Below are 17,869 nucleotides of genomic sequence, written 5' to 3' on the forward strand. Positions count from 1 at the left end.
AGCATCGTATTTACCCTTCCCCCAATTGTAAAACCTACCCTGTTGCACGCACCTATCTCTCTCCATAACCAAGGTGAAAGTCACAGAATTGTGGTCACCATCACAAAAATGTTCACCCACTAACAAGCCCATCACTTGTCCCGGTTCATTACCAAGTACCAAATCCAATATGGCCTCTCCTCTGGTCAGACAATCTTGTCATATGTTGTCATAATGTGGTCATATTTAGGATCTGCTGCCTAATGGCAGATGGGAACACAGATTTTACTATGTGTGAAGTTATTTTTCTAATCCGTTGCATATTAGAGCAGATAACTTTTTAAAAAACTATTTCTTGTATGTTTGAAGAGGGCAAGGCTGCTATTGAAACTGCAATGCAACAGTACGGGCCAGGAACCAAAACAGAGAAACTCCACTTGATCTTATTTATCTTTACTGCTTAGGTTTTACACAACAGCGTGCTGAACAGTTAATACAAAGATAGTATTATATGTAAAGTTTGTGGCCACCAACTTTTAATTTCTCTCCGACCATGGGGGAACCCTTGAGGAGTGGTAGACAGCTAATGTGTTTCACTTTTCAAGAGGATGATAGAAGTAAACCAGGTAATCACAGACCAGCGAGTCGTACATCAGTGGTAGGGCAACTATTGAAAAAAATTGAGGGGCAAATAATTTTTCTTCACTTGGAGGGGCAAGGTTTGACAAAGCACAGCTTTGTCAGAGGGAAGTTATGCTGAACAAATTTGATTAACTTTTTTTGAAGAGATGATCAGATGTGTAGATGAGGGTAGTGCAATTCATATCGCGTATATGGATTTTCACATTATAAAGGAGGATGTGGTAAAGAGAAGATTCACCAGGATGTTGCCTGGGATAGAGCACTCCCTCAGACTTGAACATCATATTTCCAATAAAGGAGACCATAACTGTACGCAATGCTCCAGATGTGATCCCATGTGATTGCAGCAAGTCAGGACTTAATACCATGAAAATTCATGAAAATTATATTCACCATTTTTAATCCTGAACAGTGCCCAGTCTACCTCTGATTAGCCTGCAAAGGAGTATCTCTAAACTTTTAACAGATGAAGCAGACTGCCTGATGCTCTATTTGGCAGCGAGTATAAATAGTTTTCGCTAATGACACGGTGCAGCCATCTAACCAAAAAGACATCTTGCCTATGACATAAATGGATGTGATGAGTTTGGATGCTAGCATGATGCCATTAATGTAGGCCATACATCCCAATAATTGGTGCACTGCAAACAACATAACCAGTTGTTCATTCATACTACACAGCATGCCAATAATGCATTACCAGCACATCCATCATCAGATATGACTCTGCTATTGAGACGTGCTACTGAGACTTTATTAAGCCCTGGTTAAGCCCCATTTAGAATATTGTGTCCAGTTTTGGGCCTCATACCTCGGAAGGACATACTGGCACTGGAGCGTGTCCAGTGGAGATTCACATGGAAGATCCCTGGGATGGTTGACCTAACATATGATGAACGGCTGAGGATCCTTGGATTGTAATCATTAGAGTTTAGAAGGTTGAGGGAAGATTTAATAAAATCTTACAAGATGGCTTACAAAAGGTGGACGCTGGGAAATTGTTTCCGTCAGGCAGGGCCCATGGGCACAGCCTTAGAGTTAGAGGGGGTCAATTTAGAACGGAAACGAAGAGACTTTTCTTTAGCCAGAGAGTGGTGGGCCTGTGGAACTCAATACCATGGAGCACAGTGGAGGCTGGGAAGTTAAATGTCTTCAAGGCAGAGATTGTTAAATTCTTCATCTCGCAAGGAATTAAGGGATGCGGGGAGAGTGCGGGTAAGCAATAGTATTTACTGTGAAGAAGGACATGGAAGATATAGAATGTAGGGAAATAGATGGAGACATCTTGAAAAATGCCCATACTATAGAGGAAGAAGTACTGGATGCCTTGAAATGCATAAAGGTGGTTAAATCCGCAGGACCTGATCAGGTGTACTCTAGAACTCTGTGGGAAGCTAGGGAAGTGATTGCTGGGCCTCTTGCTGAGATATTTGTATCATCGATAGTCACAGATGAGATGCTGGAAGACTGGAGGTTGGCTAACGTGGTGCCACTGTTTAAGAAGGGTGGTAAGGACAAGCCAGGAAACTATAGGCCAGTGAGCCTGACATCGGTGGTGGGCAAGTTGTTGGAGGGAATCCTAAGGGACAGGATGTACATATATTCGGAAAGGCAATGACTGATTAGGGATAGTCAACATGGCTTTATGCATGGGAAATCATGTCTCACAAACTTGATTCAGTTTTTTGAAGAAGCAACAAAGAAGATTGATGAGGGCAGAGCGGTAGATGTGATCTCTGTAAGGTGTCTGACAAGGTTCACCATGGGAGACTGGTTAGCAAAGTTAGATCTCATGGAATACAGGGAGAACTAGCCATTTGGATACAAAACTGGCTCAAAGGTAGAAGACAGAGGGTTGTTTTTCAGACTGAAGACCTGTGACCAGTGGAGTGCCACAAGGATCGGTGCTGGGTCCTCTACTTTTCGTCATCTATATAAATGATTTGGATGCGAGCATAAGAGATAGAGTTAGTAAGTTTGTAGATGACACCAAAATTGGAGGTGTAGTGGACAGTGAAGGTTACCTCAGATTACAAAAGGATCTTGACCAGATGGGCCAATGGGCTGAGAAGTGGCAGATGGAGTTTAATTAAGATAAATGCGAGGTGCTGCATTTTGGGAAAGCAAATCTTAGCAGGACTTATACACTTAATGGTAAGGTCCTAGGCAGTGTTGCTGAGCAAAGAGATCTTAGAGTGCAGGTTCATAGCTCCTTGAAAGTGGAGGCACAAGTAGATAGGTTCGTGAAGGCGGCGTTTGGTATGCTTTCCTTTATTGGTCAAAGTATTGAGTACACGAGTTGGGAGGTCATGTTGTGGCTGTACAGGACATTGGTTAGGCCACTGGTAGAATATTGCATGCAATTCTGATCTCCTTCCTATCAGAAAGATGTTGTAAAACTTGAAAGGGTTCAGAAAAGATTTACAAGGATGTTGCCAGGGTTGGAGGATCTGAGCTATAGGGAGAGGCTGAACAGGCTGGGGCTGTTTTCCCTGGAGCGTCGGAGGGTGAGGGGTGACCTTATACAAGTTTACAAAATTGAGAGGCATGGATAGGATAAATAGACAAAGTCTTTTCCCTGAGGTGGGGGAGTCCAGAACTAGAGGACAGTGGTTTAGGGTGAGAGGGGAAAGATATAAAAGAGACCTAAGGGGCAACCTTTTCATGCAGAGAGTGGTACGTTTATGGAATGAGCTGAAAGAAGAAGTGGTGGAGGCTGGTACAATTGCAACATTTAAAAGGCATTTGGATGGGTATATGAATAGGAAGGGTTTGGAGGGATATGGGTGCCAGCAGGTGGGATAAATCGAGTTGAGATAACTGGTCAGCATGGACGGGTTGGCCTGAAGGGTCTGTTTCCACGCTGTACATCTTTATGACTATGACTCTAAGTGGTGTTGAAATGCCCATCAGCCATGATTGCATGGCGGAGTGGACTCGATGGACCAAATGGCCTTACTTCCTCTTTCTTATGGTCTCATGCTACTGGATATAATTTATTAAATAATCCAGAACGTACTTAGAATTACTCCAGAAATTAATTTAACATCATTAGGCTTGCAGTAAAAAGCTTTTATGAGCTAGAAACTACATATGTGTATACGCAAGACCCTATTTAATATTTGTAGAGGAAAGAAATTTGTGCATTTATTATACTTTTTTATCATTGGGAAAAAAAAGGGGTCATGGACACTGGTGCATTCTCATGGTGACAACAATCTGACCAATCTACGAAATTGATTTGGGAACCAAGATTAAAAGTGATCTATTTTTGCTGCATCTTCATACCAAAGGCCTCACTGGTCAGCACCCGCTTCTCATGCTGTCCAAACAGTTGTGTCCTTTTTCAAGTCTGTTTCTTGTGGTCCTCGTCCCAATGAATGCAAGACGAAGTTTCAACTTCTTGTCTCCTTTTAGCAATGTTTAGGCTAGGTACATCCAAAAATTATTTTGTAAAAGGGAACCTTGGAATCTTCTCAATTTGTAAAGGGCAGAAATCTATGTTTGAGTCTGCAGACATAGCTAGAAGTATTTCTGACAGGAGGACCAAAGCCTATTGTAGAGCAGCACAAGCTTCAGTCTACATTTAACCATGCTATATCAATGTTTGGGCTCTTGCAATAGGTTCTGAATATTTAAACTTCACATGTTTACATATCCAAAAGCAAAGGCACACACAATTTTGCATCATTGAATGAAAAATCAGATTTGTAAGATCTTTTGGAAATACATTATTAAATATCTTTAAAAGTACTAATATAAACACCATCTTAGCTTAACAAACGGAATTGGAAACCAGTGAAAATATTATGAATAAAACATGGGCAAATTCAATAGTTCAAATTTTAAAACAGCTCAATTACTCATCCATTGTCTTCAATACTACACCGTAGTATTCAAGACAATCCTCAAGTCCTGGCAGAATTTGAATCCAGGTCTTCCAACCTGACACTTTCTGATACAAATTCAGACAATAAATTTGCTTTGGACAGGAAAGTAAAATGACAATGTGAAATGGTGGTATAAAAACATTATGGAATGTACACAGAACAATTCCAAAATGCAACCTGTTTTGACTTCTTGACATAAATCTGAAAGGTGTTTTAGACCAAAGGACACAGGAGCAGAATTAGACTATTTGGCCCATTAAATCTGCCCTGTCATTTGATCATGGCTGATATGCTTCTCAACCCAATTCTCCTGCCTTACCCCAGCCCTCCGATCACTATACTAGTCAAAAACCTACCTATTTCTGTCTTAAATATACTAAATGACTTGGTCTCCACAGCCATTTGCGGCAATGAGTTTTACAGATTCACCATCCTCTGTCTAAAGAAATTCCTCCTCATCTCAGTTCTCAAGAGTAGTCATCTCTTTACTCCTAAGTTATGCACTTCCACTCCTCATTCCGAGGATTATTCTCGAAAAGCCAGCACATCCTTCTTTAGTTACGGGGCCAAGACAGCTCACAATATTCCAAATGAAGTCTGACCGGATCCTTACACAGTCCCTGCTCTTGCATTCTCCCCCTCTTAAAATGAACATTAACACTGCATTTGCCATCCTAACTGCCATATGAAGTTGCATGTTACCTTTGTGACAATACTATTGCTTTAAGTGTATTTTGTCCAGTTTTGTTGTGAAGAGAGGTTTTAAAGACAAAGGCACCAAATTATCTATTCAAAGTCAATAAAGTAAACAGCTTGTGAGCTCTTGGATTGTTTTTATGGTTAGAACAATAATGAATGGGTGGAGTCAGGCTCCAACAGGACCAGGGTTTTAAATTTAGCTTTCAATAGTTACTGGGTTTTTAAAGCTAGTTGTGAAAGCTGCCATATCTCTTTCTCTGTCATACATGCGAATCTGGCAGCAGTGAGAATCTGTTTGACTGACTTTACCTTTGCCAAGGAATGGTACTATATTGTAACAGTTGCTATTTAGCGGTTAAGTAATGTCTTATTCAGTTAAGTTTTCCAATAGAGTTAAAGTTACACCAATTCTTCTTTCGTTTGCTTCCATTTAACTGTAAGGTAAAAATAAAGTTTGTTTGGCATAAAGCCAAGTAGAGTTACCAACTGAGCTACATCTGAAACACAGCACCATACACTTACCTTTAACATAAAATAAAAGTTAGGGCTTTGGCTATCTACTTGATATATTTGAAGGGGATTTGGTCTGGCCCATAACACCTTGAAGACTATCCTGAACTAGAATTCCCAAACCTCTGTTTCAGATTTCTGAAGCCTTTCCCCGTTTATTTTTAATCTATCTTGGGCAGGCAGATTGGTTATTTCACTTTGTGCGCTGGAAATAAATCAGAGCACTTGCCAACAGAAGAGAACCACGTTTCATTCTTCAGACTGTAAAATGTTTGTGAGCATTTACACAATTGTATTGACTGATTCCATCATCAGTATTTCAGTTTACTTGCAATTATAAGTTTTACTTGATTCCAACCAACTACGTTTGTAACAAATGGTACAGGTACACATTCCTTTATCTGAAACCCACGGGGCCAGCTGGTTTATGGAATTCAGATTTCGGAATAAGTGACCGTTTAATGGTGAAATCTAAAAAATCTTACCGAACAGCAGATACAGCTGTGAGTACTACGAGCACGAAGACAGAATTGACACCTGCCAATACTGGGCCACAATGCCACGTCATATGTGACTGATGTGGGTGTGGAGTTGGGTTAACTGCTTGCACGCCAAAAAACTTTGTTATGCAGACAAAACCTTCACAACAAAAACTTCGGATTTCAGATCAAGGATTGTGTATTTGCATTATACTTAAACAAAATTATTAAGAGTATTCAGCTGTGAAGGATGTCAAGACATCTTAAGGTCATGAAAGGTGCTACATACTTATTTGTAAGTACTTTATTTTCCTTAACCGGGTAGGGTAGGTTGGGTGACTTGACTTGACTTGAACTTATTGCCATTTGTACCGAGGCAGCGAATAGCTTTGTCTTGCGAGCAATATAGGCAGATCACAGAGTTAAATAGCATAGATAACTAAATAATAGGTAAACACCGCAAAACAAAAACACCGGTTCAGGCAAATGTTAAGAGTTTGAGAGTCCATTCAGTATTCTAACAACAGTAGGGTAGAAACTGTTACTAAACCGGCTAGTGCGTGTATTCAGGCTTCTGTACTTTCTCCCAAATGGTAAAGGTTGTAGAAAAACATTGCCAGGGTGGGATGGATCTTTAAGAATGTTGGCAGCCTATCCTTGACAGTGGGCCTGGTGGATGGATTCTACATATGGGAGGTTGGTCTTTGTGACTGTCCAGGCCATGTTCACCACTCTCTGTAATCGTCTCAGATCCTGAATAGTATAGTTGCCATACCAGGTAATGATACATCCAGACAGAATGCTCTCGATGGCGCACCATTAAAAGTTGGCAAGGGTATTTGCCGTCATGCCAAATTTCTTGACACACACTACTCGTTCCACCTCTATGGTGTGTGTGGAGTAACATCCTGCCAAAAGTTAATAACGACTTCCTTGGCACCTTTTTTCTAAGTCTTCCACCTCCCATCTGTAGTCTGTTTCGTCGCCATCTGAGATTCGACCGACTATGGTGGTGTCATCAGTGAACTTGAAAATGGCATTCATCTGGTATTTGGCGAAGCAGTCGGGGTATACAGTGAGGACAGTAGGGGGCTGAGTATGCACCCCTGGGGGGTTTCAGTGTTGAGGATGAAATATGATCTTCATTGATTGTGGCCTGAGGGTCAGGAAACTGAGGATCCAGTTGCAGAGAGTGGGGCTTAGTCCAGAATCACTAAGTTTAGGAATCAGTCTTGAAGGGATAATAGTGTTGAAGGCTGAGCACTAGTCAATGAGTAGGATTCTTACGTAGCTGTTCTTGGTGTCAATATGTTTTAGGGAGGAGTGAAGGTTAAGTAATCTTAACATCAGATATTTACTGTTACTGGCTCACAATGGAGAGAACAAAAAGAAATTTGTAAATAAAGTTTAGAATCTTGAAACATATGTCTGGGGTGTGGAATGCTATGACAGATTAGTCATAATAAGAGTGATAGTTGAGCAAGAACTTAAGCGTTAGTAGACTTCTGAATAATTGAAAGTTCCTGTAGGCTTCGGATCAATTTGTTTTTGAATATCCCCATTAACTATATAGTGCTGATCAACATCCAAGAACAAAATACATTTCAAACTTTCAATAAGAAAATATGAAAATGATTAGACATGTAAATCTAAAACTTGATACCAGCAGTAAGGTATTTTGAAATCACTTAATATGATCAACATTCCCAATTATTAGTTATCTGTTATGCCACCTTTGGAATACTGCATGCAATTCTGGTCTCCTTCCTGTCAGAAAAATGTTGTGAAACTTGAAAGGGTTCAGATAAGATTTACAAGGATGTTGCCAGGGTTGGAGGATTTGAGCTATAGGGAGAGACTGAATAGTCTAGGGCTGTTTTCCCTGGAGTGTCTGAGGCTGAGGGGTGACCTTATAGAGATTTATACAATTGTGAGGGGCATAGATAGGATAAATAGATAAAGCCTCTTCCCTGGGGTGGGGGAATAGAGAACTAGAAGGCATAGGTTTAGGGCGAGTGGAGAAAGATACAAAAGAAACCCAAGAGGCAACTTTTTCACACAGAAGATGGTACGTGTATGGAATGAGCTGCCGAGGAAGTGGTGGAGGCGAGTACAATTGCAACATTTAAAAGGCATCTGGATGGGTATATGAATAGGAAGAGTTTGGAGGGGTGTGGGCTGGGTGCTGGCAGGTGGGACTAAATTGGGTTGGGATATCTAGTTGGTATGGACAAGTTGGACCGAAGGGTCTACTTCCGTGCTGTTCACTCTGACTCTATACAATCTAAGAGGAAAAATTTGCCTCACTTTTTTCAAGTCAAAATTGTACAATCATGAGTGTGTGTAAAACTCAGCCAGGTGATAACATGAGTATGTAGTCATAACTGAAGATAGGCTCCAGTTCACTTACTACGTTGAGTATATGTGGTTATAAGACTGAATTAGTAACTCTAAAAAGGTTAAGAGTTCAAATCGTACTGATGCAAACTTTGAAATATAACTCAAAGCTTCGTTGATAATATGGGCTAGTTCCAGATATTTGATTTATGTCATGAAATAATCCAAACTAAGTAAATCAATAGGAGCAAAAATATTTGTATGTTAACTGTCTTTTATCTTTACAGCTATGTCCACAATGTCCAATATAAAATTATAAACAAGCCATGCAAAGTTCTGACTGATTGCCAAACTATGAAATTATTAACAAACTTCAGCAACTCATTCATGAATAAGCAGTGATGTCTTAATTTTATCCTTGTCTTATTCATTGGTCATACATACCCATTATCACTAATCCATTCCAAGATATTTTGGATGGAACAATGGTATTTCTTACACAACAGAACGGAACATAAGAACAGAAGTAGGCCATTCAGCCCATCTGCCTATTCCCCCCATTCAGTACAGTCATGGTTGATCAAGCACTTTCATGCCATTTACTCATCCCAACCCTATAACTTTGTATGCCACTGGTAATCAGAAATTCATTAAGCTCTACCTTAAGCACAGCCCGCTGTGGTACAGAATTGCAGAGATTCATCGGAGTAAAAAATATTTTCCTTCTCTCAGACTGAAGTTTCATTCCCCTTTACTTTTTTAAAAGTGTCTCATGGTCCTCAACCTAAACCCCTACTTACCTGCACAAAGATTAAAGCCTTGTACTGTGATACAGCCCATGATATATCTATTTAGTCAGAATACCAAAAATGTTAAACATTCAAAATCGGTGACAAATGTTCATGACTGCATTACCAGGAGGAAAGAATGACTGGGTGTGACCATCCAACCCCTTCATAGTCAGATCTTGCAATAAGAGCTCAAACTGTGATTATGTTTTCATTCTTTGTACACTGCATGCTGTTTTATGGTAAACCATAAAAACTCTTCTCAAACCTCTGAGTTGTGTGTAGGTCGGCTGCAAAATCACTGATAACAATAATCCTAGTCAATCCTAACAAATGTGCAACGCATAACTCAGCAAAAAAAACTTTGATTGTATCTCAACATGAAGTAACATCCAAAATCACAAACTGCTCAATCTATTATCTTCATGGCACAGTGCGTATCAAGAGTAGGTCACTCCAACACAGTGACCACACAAAAGCCTCCCCACCCACACTGCTCAGACTGTAAACCAGGAGCCAAGAATTGTACCTGGCAGCTGTTTTGTTGCTTTTGTCACTGAACAATAGGAACTGACCAGTTTCAACAAAAAAAAGCTGAATGCTAAAGCAGCACCCTGTGAGATACCCAAATATGACCACAGTGACAGATGGTACAGCAAATTCCTCAAATGGAGAAAATGAATATAATTTGAGAGGCTGGAAACTAAGGGCAGTTCAACTGAATGTTAAGTTGGCCTCAAAGTTTGTGGTATCACATCAGACGTGCTCTCAGAGCAAAGTCAAGCAGATTTCTAATTTCCATCAATAAGACTTTTTTTAAATGTAATGGACTGAACTAAAATATCAGGGCTTTGCAACACTAGCAGGATTTCAAAGTGCTTCCGAAATAATTCCAGTCCAAATACAAACTAAAAACAACAAAAATCTCAAGTCACCATCAACTGCAATCAAATGTTTGAAATGTAGAAGTTTTAATACCAAAAAGGAAACATCAAATTTATCAATCTTTCACAGATTATATAACATCCATTACTACTTTCATGGTATGCAGGTACTACATGAAACCAGCAAGGCAAATGACATGTTATGTAAAAGGTAACAAATGGCATATTACAGAAGAGTTGGAGTATAAGAGAGAAGGAAAACAGTGGTTAGCACTGCTGCCTCGCAGCGCCAGAGACCCGGGTTCAATTCCCGACTCAGGCGACTGACTGTGTGGAGTTTGCACGTTCTCCCAGTGTCTGCGTGGGTTTCCTCCGGGGGCTCCGGTTTCCTCCCACAGTCCAAAGATGTGCAAGTCAGGTGAATTGGCCATGCTAAATTGCCCGTAGTATTAGGTAAAGGGGTAAATGTAGGGGTATGGGTGGGTTACGCTTCGGCGGGTCGGTGTGGACTTGTTGGGCCGAAGGACCTGTTTCCACACTGTAAGTAATCTAATCTATCTAATCTAATCTAAAAAAAATTGAGAGCACATCTGGAGTACAGTATTGGGTCTCCTTATTTAAAAGTATATATTTTATAGAGTGAGAATGTGTAGAGGTCATAAGCAGGCAGGGAAAGAGTTAAGTTATGAGTTTTCTGAAATAAGAGGTTCAGCTGAGCATGACTCAGATCAGATAACAAGGTGGAAAATCAATTATGTCGAGCCATTTTACAATATTGGAAGCACTCAGTATGCAAGGTCAGCTAACAAGGAGAAATGTATCCATTGTATGAATTCTAATTAACAAGGTTAAGAAAATTCATTGGATAACAGTAAAGGGTTTGGTCTCTGCTATTGATAGTCGCTGATTGTAACAGTCACCCAATTAATATGTATGTTGCCTTATCTGGATTAAAATGACTATATAGTTCATTGAGAAACTGCTCTTTCCGAGACGGCCATGAACTCGTGTCTCCGTGCACACGGGCGATTGTTCTCCCGACTGGGGAGTGGGGAGGAAGCAGGACGACAAGAGGAAATGCAAAAGGATTTGCTACATTGATTCCCAGGATGAGGGGGCTGCCTTGTGAGAAGAGACTGAAAAAGGGGCTTCAAGAGGTAATCTCATTGAAATACATAAACTCCTTAAAAGTGTATGAGAAGGTAGAAGGTCAGAGGCGTCTGACGTTCCTCTAAACTGTACAGCTTAAAGTTAAAAGTTCCTGAATAGGTTGGCCACCTGGCACGATTGCATGCATGCCACCACATGCAGAGGTCATTTGGAGTCAGTCAATCTCTAGCCCAAAGCCATGGATGCTGAAAAAGTATATTCAAGACTTACATTAATAGATCTTTAGGCACTAAGGGAACCAAGTCATATGGGGATAGGGTGCTTGAAAATAATGTAATCATTCTTGAAGGATTGAGGCTGAAGAGGATCTATGGCTGACTTCTGTTTGTACTTCTATGTATTTATGTTCCAAAGCAAAGTTGTGAATCACATAAGTGTTAACTGCTGTCAATATCAGGATATTCAAAAACAATGAGATGTATTTTCAGTTGAATGTAATGCAACTTAGTATATTATCATGCCCAGGTCTTTTTGCTGAAATGAGGAGAACAAGCATAAAATGAATCAACATTTTTTAAAAGGGTTTTCTATTCATTGATACCACCCTACAATTTCTGGGATTCAAAATTTCTGCAATAGAAATGGAATTTCACTATCGTAGAAACACTTTCCTGAACACGAAAAGGTGATTATAGTTATGACTATTAACAAAAAAAGTAATTTACAGGCAAATGACACTTATTCTCAATAAATTACCCAGTGACTTCTATTATTACAGGAGTATTGCCATCTCCAAGGTTCATATTATCTTGACTTCACTGCCAGTGAGTCAAGATCTTAGAAATCCTCAAAATATCTTGGTAGCACAATCAGCTTAAAATGTTTCAGAAGTGTAAGGGAAAGCTGACCATCATCTTGAAGGCAAATAGGAATGAGTAACTAATATTTCCAAACTAGCATCATCCAGATCACACAGATAAAACTGGAGTGATTCTAACACATTCAATTCCAAATTATACAAATGTGAGGTCATTTAATACTCTGCTGTCCATGCTCAATCTCACACTAAGTCCACTAACCTATCACTATTTTGCTTACCAATTTACACTAAATGTTGGTCAAGTAACATCTCAATATTAAAATTTTCATCCTTCTAAAGCAAATTGTCCAAGCCTTCACCCAGCCCTATCTTTGTAATGTCTTCCAATATGTCTGCACTCCTCGAATTCTGGTCGCCTGGTCAATGTTTTTTTTCTAAGTTACATGGCCATCCAGTAACCCATATGACCCCATGTAGGTCAAATGTACATCCTTCCCTTTAACTTACCACATGTAGTTGGCTGTTGTTTTGATCCTGGAGAAGGTCATCCAATGTGTGTTTCAATCTGCTAAGTTATTTTTGTTTTAAACAGAAACATTTTGAAAGCCTAGGCACTTAGTAAAAGATTAAAGCTACAGATTCCACAATCATGAACAAACTATGTTTTAGTATAGGAGTTAGAAATGTGAAACAATCTATTCATAATTTATACTCTAATATCCTGAATTAATGAGGTAAATGAATTAACAGATATTTCTGGCTCAGCAAGCCGACGTGTAGTTTCTAATACTACCTTTGTAGCTTTTAACTTCTTAAAGCAACATAACTCCAACATTTAAAATGCAAGAGATTCCACAAGCTTCAATTGGCATTTATCCTATTTTATGCAGTTAAACTTTAACACTCTGGAATACCCTCTCTGAACCTCCCCTCCTTTAAACCAAATCTTAAAACTTCCATCTTTCGCCCCAATATCTCTTTAGTGTGGAATTATATTGTACAATGCTCCTGGAAAATACCTTGGAGCAATTTATTACATCATATTTAGATTTTACTTTCAAATTGTTGTTGGAGAATTGTTCATTCCTTATGACAATGAGTGCATAGGGATTTTTAATCTCTGTTCTAACTGCCCGGAACTAAAATAATTTTTCTTTACAAAGTTACATTTTATCATGTAAACCAAGCCAAAGTGTAACAATTTCTGTTGCATCAGACAAATATCAAACCAAGAACCAGGAGTCCCTGATTAACTATTGGGTTAACAAATTTATAAGCAAATGTCAAAATAAACAGCCAATATTAAAAATGCAACCAAAAAACACTCAAAATTCACCATTGATACATACGGGTTAAAACTCTGACATCAACTGAAAGCAGTACATTTCTGTCAAGCACCTTATGTCAACTGAACATAGTAATTTACAATAAAATTTGTAATATTTAGAGGATTCATCGGAAGAATTTACCACAATTTCCAAAACAAACTGCAAATAAACCTATCAACTGAAGAAAGCTACAATTGTAAACTTAGCAAAAATAACTGATTCAATTCTAACTGCATTAACTTATGAAATTAGTGTCTTGGTCCATATGACCTCCAGGGTACTCCCCTTCTCAAATATTCTGGCTTTATCCATACACTAAAGCCAAGTGCTGATCCAAAATGACAAACTTCCACTAGAATCCAAATAGAAGGATAGCAAGTTATTCAATGGTGGAACCAATTCAAATAATCCCATCCTCACTCAACTTCATTTCCATATTTACGACTGGCTTTTTTAACATCACTGACAATTAAATACTTTGCACATTTCACCCAGTTAATGGTCTTCAGTGAGCAAATGAAATGTTTATTGCCACCACTAGATTTCCTCAGTATGTTCTTGACAGTGCAAAGAGCTTGCTCGAACTAGGTTTATTTCTTTTAAAAGAATGTGCGTTCTATTCACTTGTATGCAAAAAGCAAAATAAACATGGCTTGGTGAGACACCTGGTAACAGAGACAAATGAGTTTTGAAGGATGCTATCATTTATTAAACATTGCCCAGAAAACACATCAGTTCTGCTTCCAACACCAGCACAGTTTTAAAATTCCACAACCATAAATATGGAAAATCAGTGTGCAGTCAGCCATTCCGAGACCCATAACCTCCACTGTGAAAATTCATGCTGTATGTTTGGCAATCTTAATTCAGGCTTTGCTGGTTCCCAGTGACGTCAAATATGTGAAACTTAAATCACCCTAGATAACTCAAAATGGCATGCATCCCAAATTTTGAAAAGGTGAAGACCAAAAAGTTTGAGCATCTTACACAAATTCATCTTTTCATTTAAAAAACCATTTAATCCCAACCTCATTAACACTACAACATGCACTGAAGGACTTAAACCTGCAAGGTAAGCATGCAAGTCAGAGAGATTTAAAGCACAGAAACAGCCCCTTCAGTCCAACTCATCCATGCCAACCAGATATCCGAACCAAATCTAGTCTCATTTCCCAACACTTGGCCCATATTCTTCCAAACCTTTCCTATTCATATACACATTCCTTTTAAAATATTAGAAATCACACAACACCAGATTATAGTCCAACAGGTTTAATTGAATTAATACTTCCAATTAAACCTGTTGGACTATAACCTGGTATTGTGTGATTTTTAACTTTGTACACCCCAGTCCATTACCGGCATCTCCAAATCATGACTTTTAAATGTTGCAATTGTACTAGCCTCCACCACTTGCTCTGGCAGCTCATTCCAAACATGTACCACTCTCTACGTGAAAAGGTTGCCCCTTAGGTCCCTTTTAAATCTTTCACCTCTCACCCTAAACCGAGACATCTTGGAGTGCAGGTTCATAGCTCCTTGAAAGTGGAGTCACACGTAGATAGGATAGTGAAGGCGGCATTTAGTATGCTTTCCTTTATTGCTCAGAGTATTGAGTACAGGAGTTGGTAGATCATGTTGCGGCTATACAGGACATTGGTTAGGCCACTATTGGAATATTGCGCGCAATTCTGGTCTCCTTCCTATCGGAAATGTGTTGTGAACTTGGTAATCCAAGATGGGGGACAGAAAAAATTTCTGGCTGTGACAGGCTGCTCCTTTTTTGAGGTATTTTAGGTGTTGGAGGTGATTTCCACAAATTCCAGGAGCAGCAATTAGTGTTTTATATGCTGTTGCTGAACAAAACAATGGCACTTTTAAAAGGGACAGGAACAGACAAAGGCAGCACATGGTGAGGTCAGTGCAGGAGAAAGAGAGAGAGAGAAACCCACAGCAGTGAACCTGCGCAGTTACTGGATTCATGTATTGCTGGAGTGGGAAAATTAACAAACAGTGAAATGCACAACTTCTGGTTGAGGAACCTTTTTGGGACAGGTCACAGCACAGAAACGGATAAGTGAATAGTTTTGAGTGTGGCCTTGCTTAAATCTGCAGTAGTGAGTAGAGTGGGTTCTTTCTTGATATTATGTTTTATTGAGATATGTCTCTTGATGAAATTTAAAAATATAAGACATAAGTATTAAGTTAGCCTGGAGCAGTGTTTTGTAGAGGAATAAGACTGTGCTATTTTCTGGGTCGGCAGATTGGAAGAAGCAAAAATGGCCCTCTGTAGAGTGATATGCTTTTCTTGACGGATGTGGGAGTTTAGGGAGAGTTTACGTATTGCTGAGGATTATATCTGCAATAAAAACGTTGGTTGTGAATCCTATTAGATCAAATGTATTGGTTGGAGCAACAGTTAGAGACAATGAGGAATTTACAAGACCAAGGGGGTGTGATGGATGGCAGTTATGGGGGGGAGGACGGGGGGGGGGGGGGGGGGAGGGTCAGGACGGGGGGGGTCAGGAATGTCGGTGGTACTCCCCCAGCCCCCACACCCAGGCACTAGACCTACCGACTGTAGCGACGGTTTCCAGCTCCTCCAACCGATAATCCCGGGCTGCAGGAGGAAGGGGGGGAGGAGGAGGAGGTGGTGGTGGCGGTGGTGGAGGAGGCGGTAAATCCACGCCGGCTGCTGGCTGCTGCTGCTGCTGCGGCTCTCCTTCCTTCGACACCGGCAGGCGTAAGGCGGCCTCGGCCGGGGAGCAGCCCGGCGCCTTGACTCGCAGCGCTGCCATCTTTCCTCACCGCATCGAGCCTTCTTCACATCGACTTCGCCGCCGCCTAAAAGGGGGACAACTCGTGTCGGGGGGAGGGGGGGGGGAACACTTCTTTCAGTCTTCACACATTCACAGAAACGGGAGACATCGAAAGCTCGGGGGGCGCTCGCGGGGACGGATCAGAAAACTTTTAAATACGCCCGCGGGTCGTCCCAACATTCTCCGCCGCTCCCGCCATGAACCGTCCGACGGTTGGAAACTGAGGTGGGGAGGGGTGCAGGGAAGGGTATTGGGGCGTGGCGAGGCGGAGGGCGTGGCCAGTGTAAGGGGGCGGGGAAGAATGAGCCCGCTCCTATTGGGGGTCGGCGTGGAGAGAGGGCGTGGTCTGGTTCCCGGAGGGGCGTGGTCTGGCATGGCTGCGGCCGGGGGTCAGCGTGAGAGGGCGTGGTCTTCCCCGAGGGGGCGCGGCTTGGTTGATGTTAAAGCTGGGTGAGGGCCTCGGGTGGAGGGGCGGAGCTCCGGGTGGAGGGGGCGGGATATAAAAGGCAACTTTTTCACACGGTGAGCGGTGTGTGTATGCAATCAGCTGCCAGAGGAGGAGTTGGCAGCTGGTGCAGTTATAATATTTAAAAGGCATCTGGATGGGTATATGAATAGGAAGGGTATAAATAAAAAAGGGGCCAAATGCTGGCAAAGGGGACTGGACTTATTTTGGATGGACGAACTGGACCCAAGAGTCTGTTGAACATCTCTATACTCTGGGTCTGTACTCGAAAAAGTTTAGAAGGATGAGGATGGACAAAAGTTCTCCCCATATTTCACAGTCTAACACTGTCCCTTCACCTGGACCCTTCCCTCTGGGCTTTTACCTGAACTCCACCTGTTCTTCAGAACTGTCGATGTGACTCTGGTTGCCTCAATTTCTCTGCTTCACCCCTTACTCATTGAAACCTATCTCCCTATAAACTGAATGCACTCCATGCTAAAATAGTTCTGAAGCAGGATCCCAAACCTTAGCTGTGCTATCATCTTCATAAGTGCTGTCAGAGCTGCTGACGTTTTTCAGTAATTTTTGTTTTTTGTATTTTATGGTCTTATCAACAGCAGGGAGGTGCTTTTGAGAGATGGAGGATGCTGGGAGAGGCAATAGTTGGGTTTGAGTTAGATTTAGTTTTAGGTTTCCCCATGTCTGTTGGTGGCTGATAGTAGGGTGGGGGGGGGCATTGGTGGTGGTAATTGACTGATGGTTCATTGTAGTGCCTTGTGCTCCCCACCAGTTCATGATTACTGACAATTAACTACCAGGAGAAAGTGAGGACTGCAGATGCTGCAGATCAGAGTCGCGAGTGTGATGCTGGAAAAGCACAGCAGGTAAGGCAGCATTCGAGGAGCAGGAGAATTGATGTTTCAGGTATAAGCCTGATGAAGGGCTTATGCGTGAAATGTCAATTCTCCTGCTCCTCAGATGCTGCCTGAACTACTATGCTTTTCCAGCACTACATTAATTAACTACCAGGCTTTGTTTAAATTTTGAATGATATGAACAAGGAACAAGAGTAGATGTTTAGGTCCTTCAAGCTAGTCAGGTTGACTATGATTTCTAAAAACATTGTGTGTCATCAC

At 41.0% G+C, this 17,869-nt stretch overlaps 1 protein-coding gene across 4 annotated transcripts in view; it reads right to left on the minus strand.

Annotated features, from left to right (window-relative positions):
- Positions 1-16,772, minus strand: part of prkx (protein kinase X-linked) — a 138,867-nt gene extending 122,095 nt beyond the window's left edge. For 2 of the 4 annotated variants that reach the window (XR_006311977.1, XM_043692402.1), the window contains exon 1: positions 16,042-16,772. Coding sequence is in view for 3 of the 4 variants with exons in the window: in XM_043692402.1 (XP_043548337.1) it covers positions 16,042-16,264 (223 nt within the window). In the remaining variant the exon portion in view is untranslated. The remainder of the gene's footprint in view (positions 1-16,041) is intronic. The other 2 variants (XM_043692400.1, XM_043692403.1) reach the window with 2 other exon arrangements.
- Between the last annotated feature and the right edge of the window lie 1,097 nt (positions 16,773-17,869).

The sequence above is a fragment of the Chiloscyllium plagiosum genome, chromosome 6 (assembly GCF_004010195.1).
Source record: "Chiloscyllium plagiosum isolate BGI_BamShark_2017 chromosome 6, ASM401019v2, whole genome shotgun sequence".
In the NCBI taxonomy this organism is placed as follows: domain Eukaryota; kingdom Metazoa; phylum Chordata; class Chondrichthyes; order Orectolobiformes; family Hemiscylliidae; genus Chiloscyllium; species Chiloscyllium plagiosum.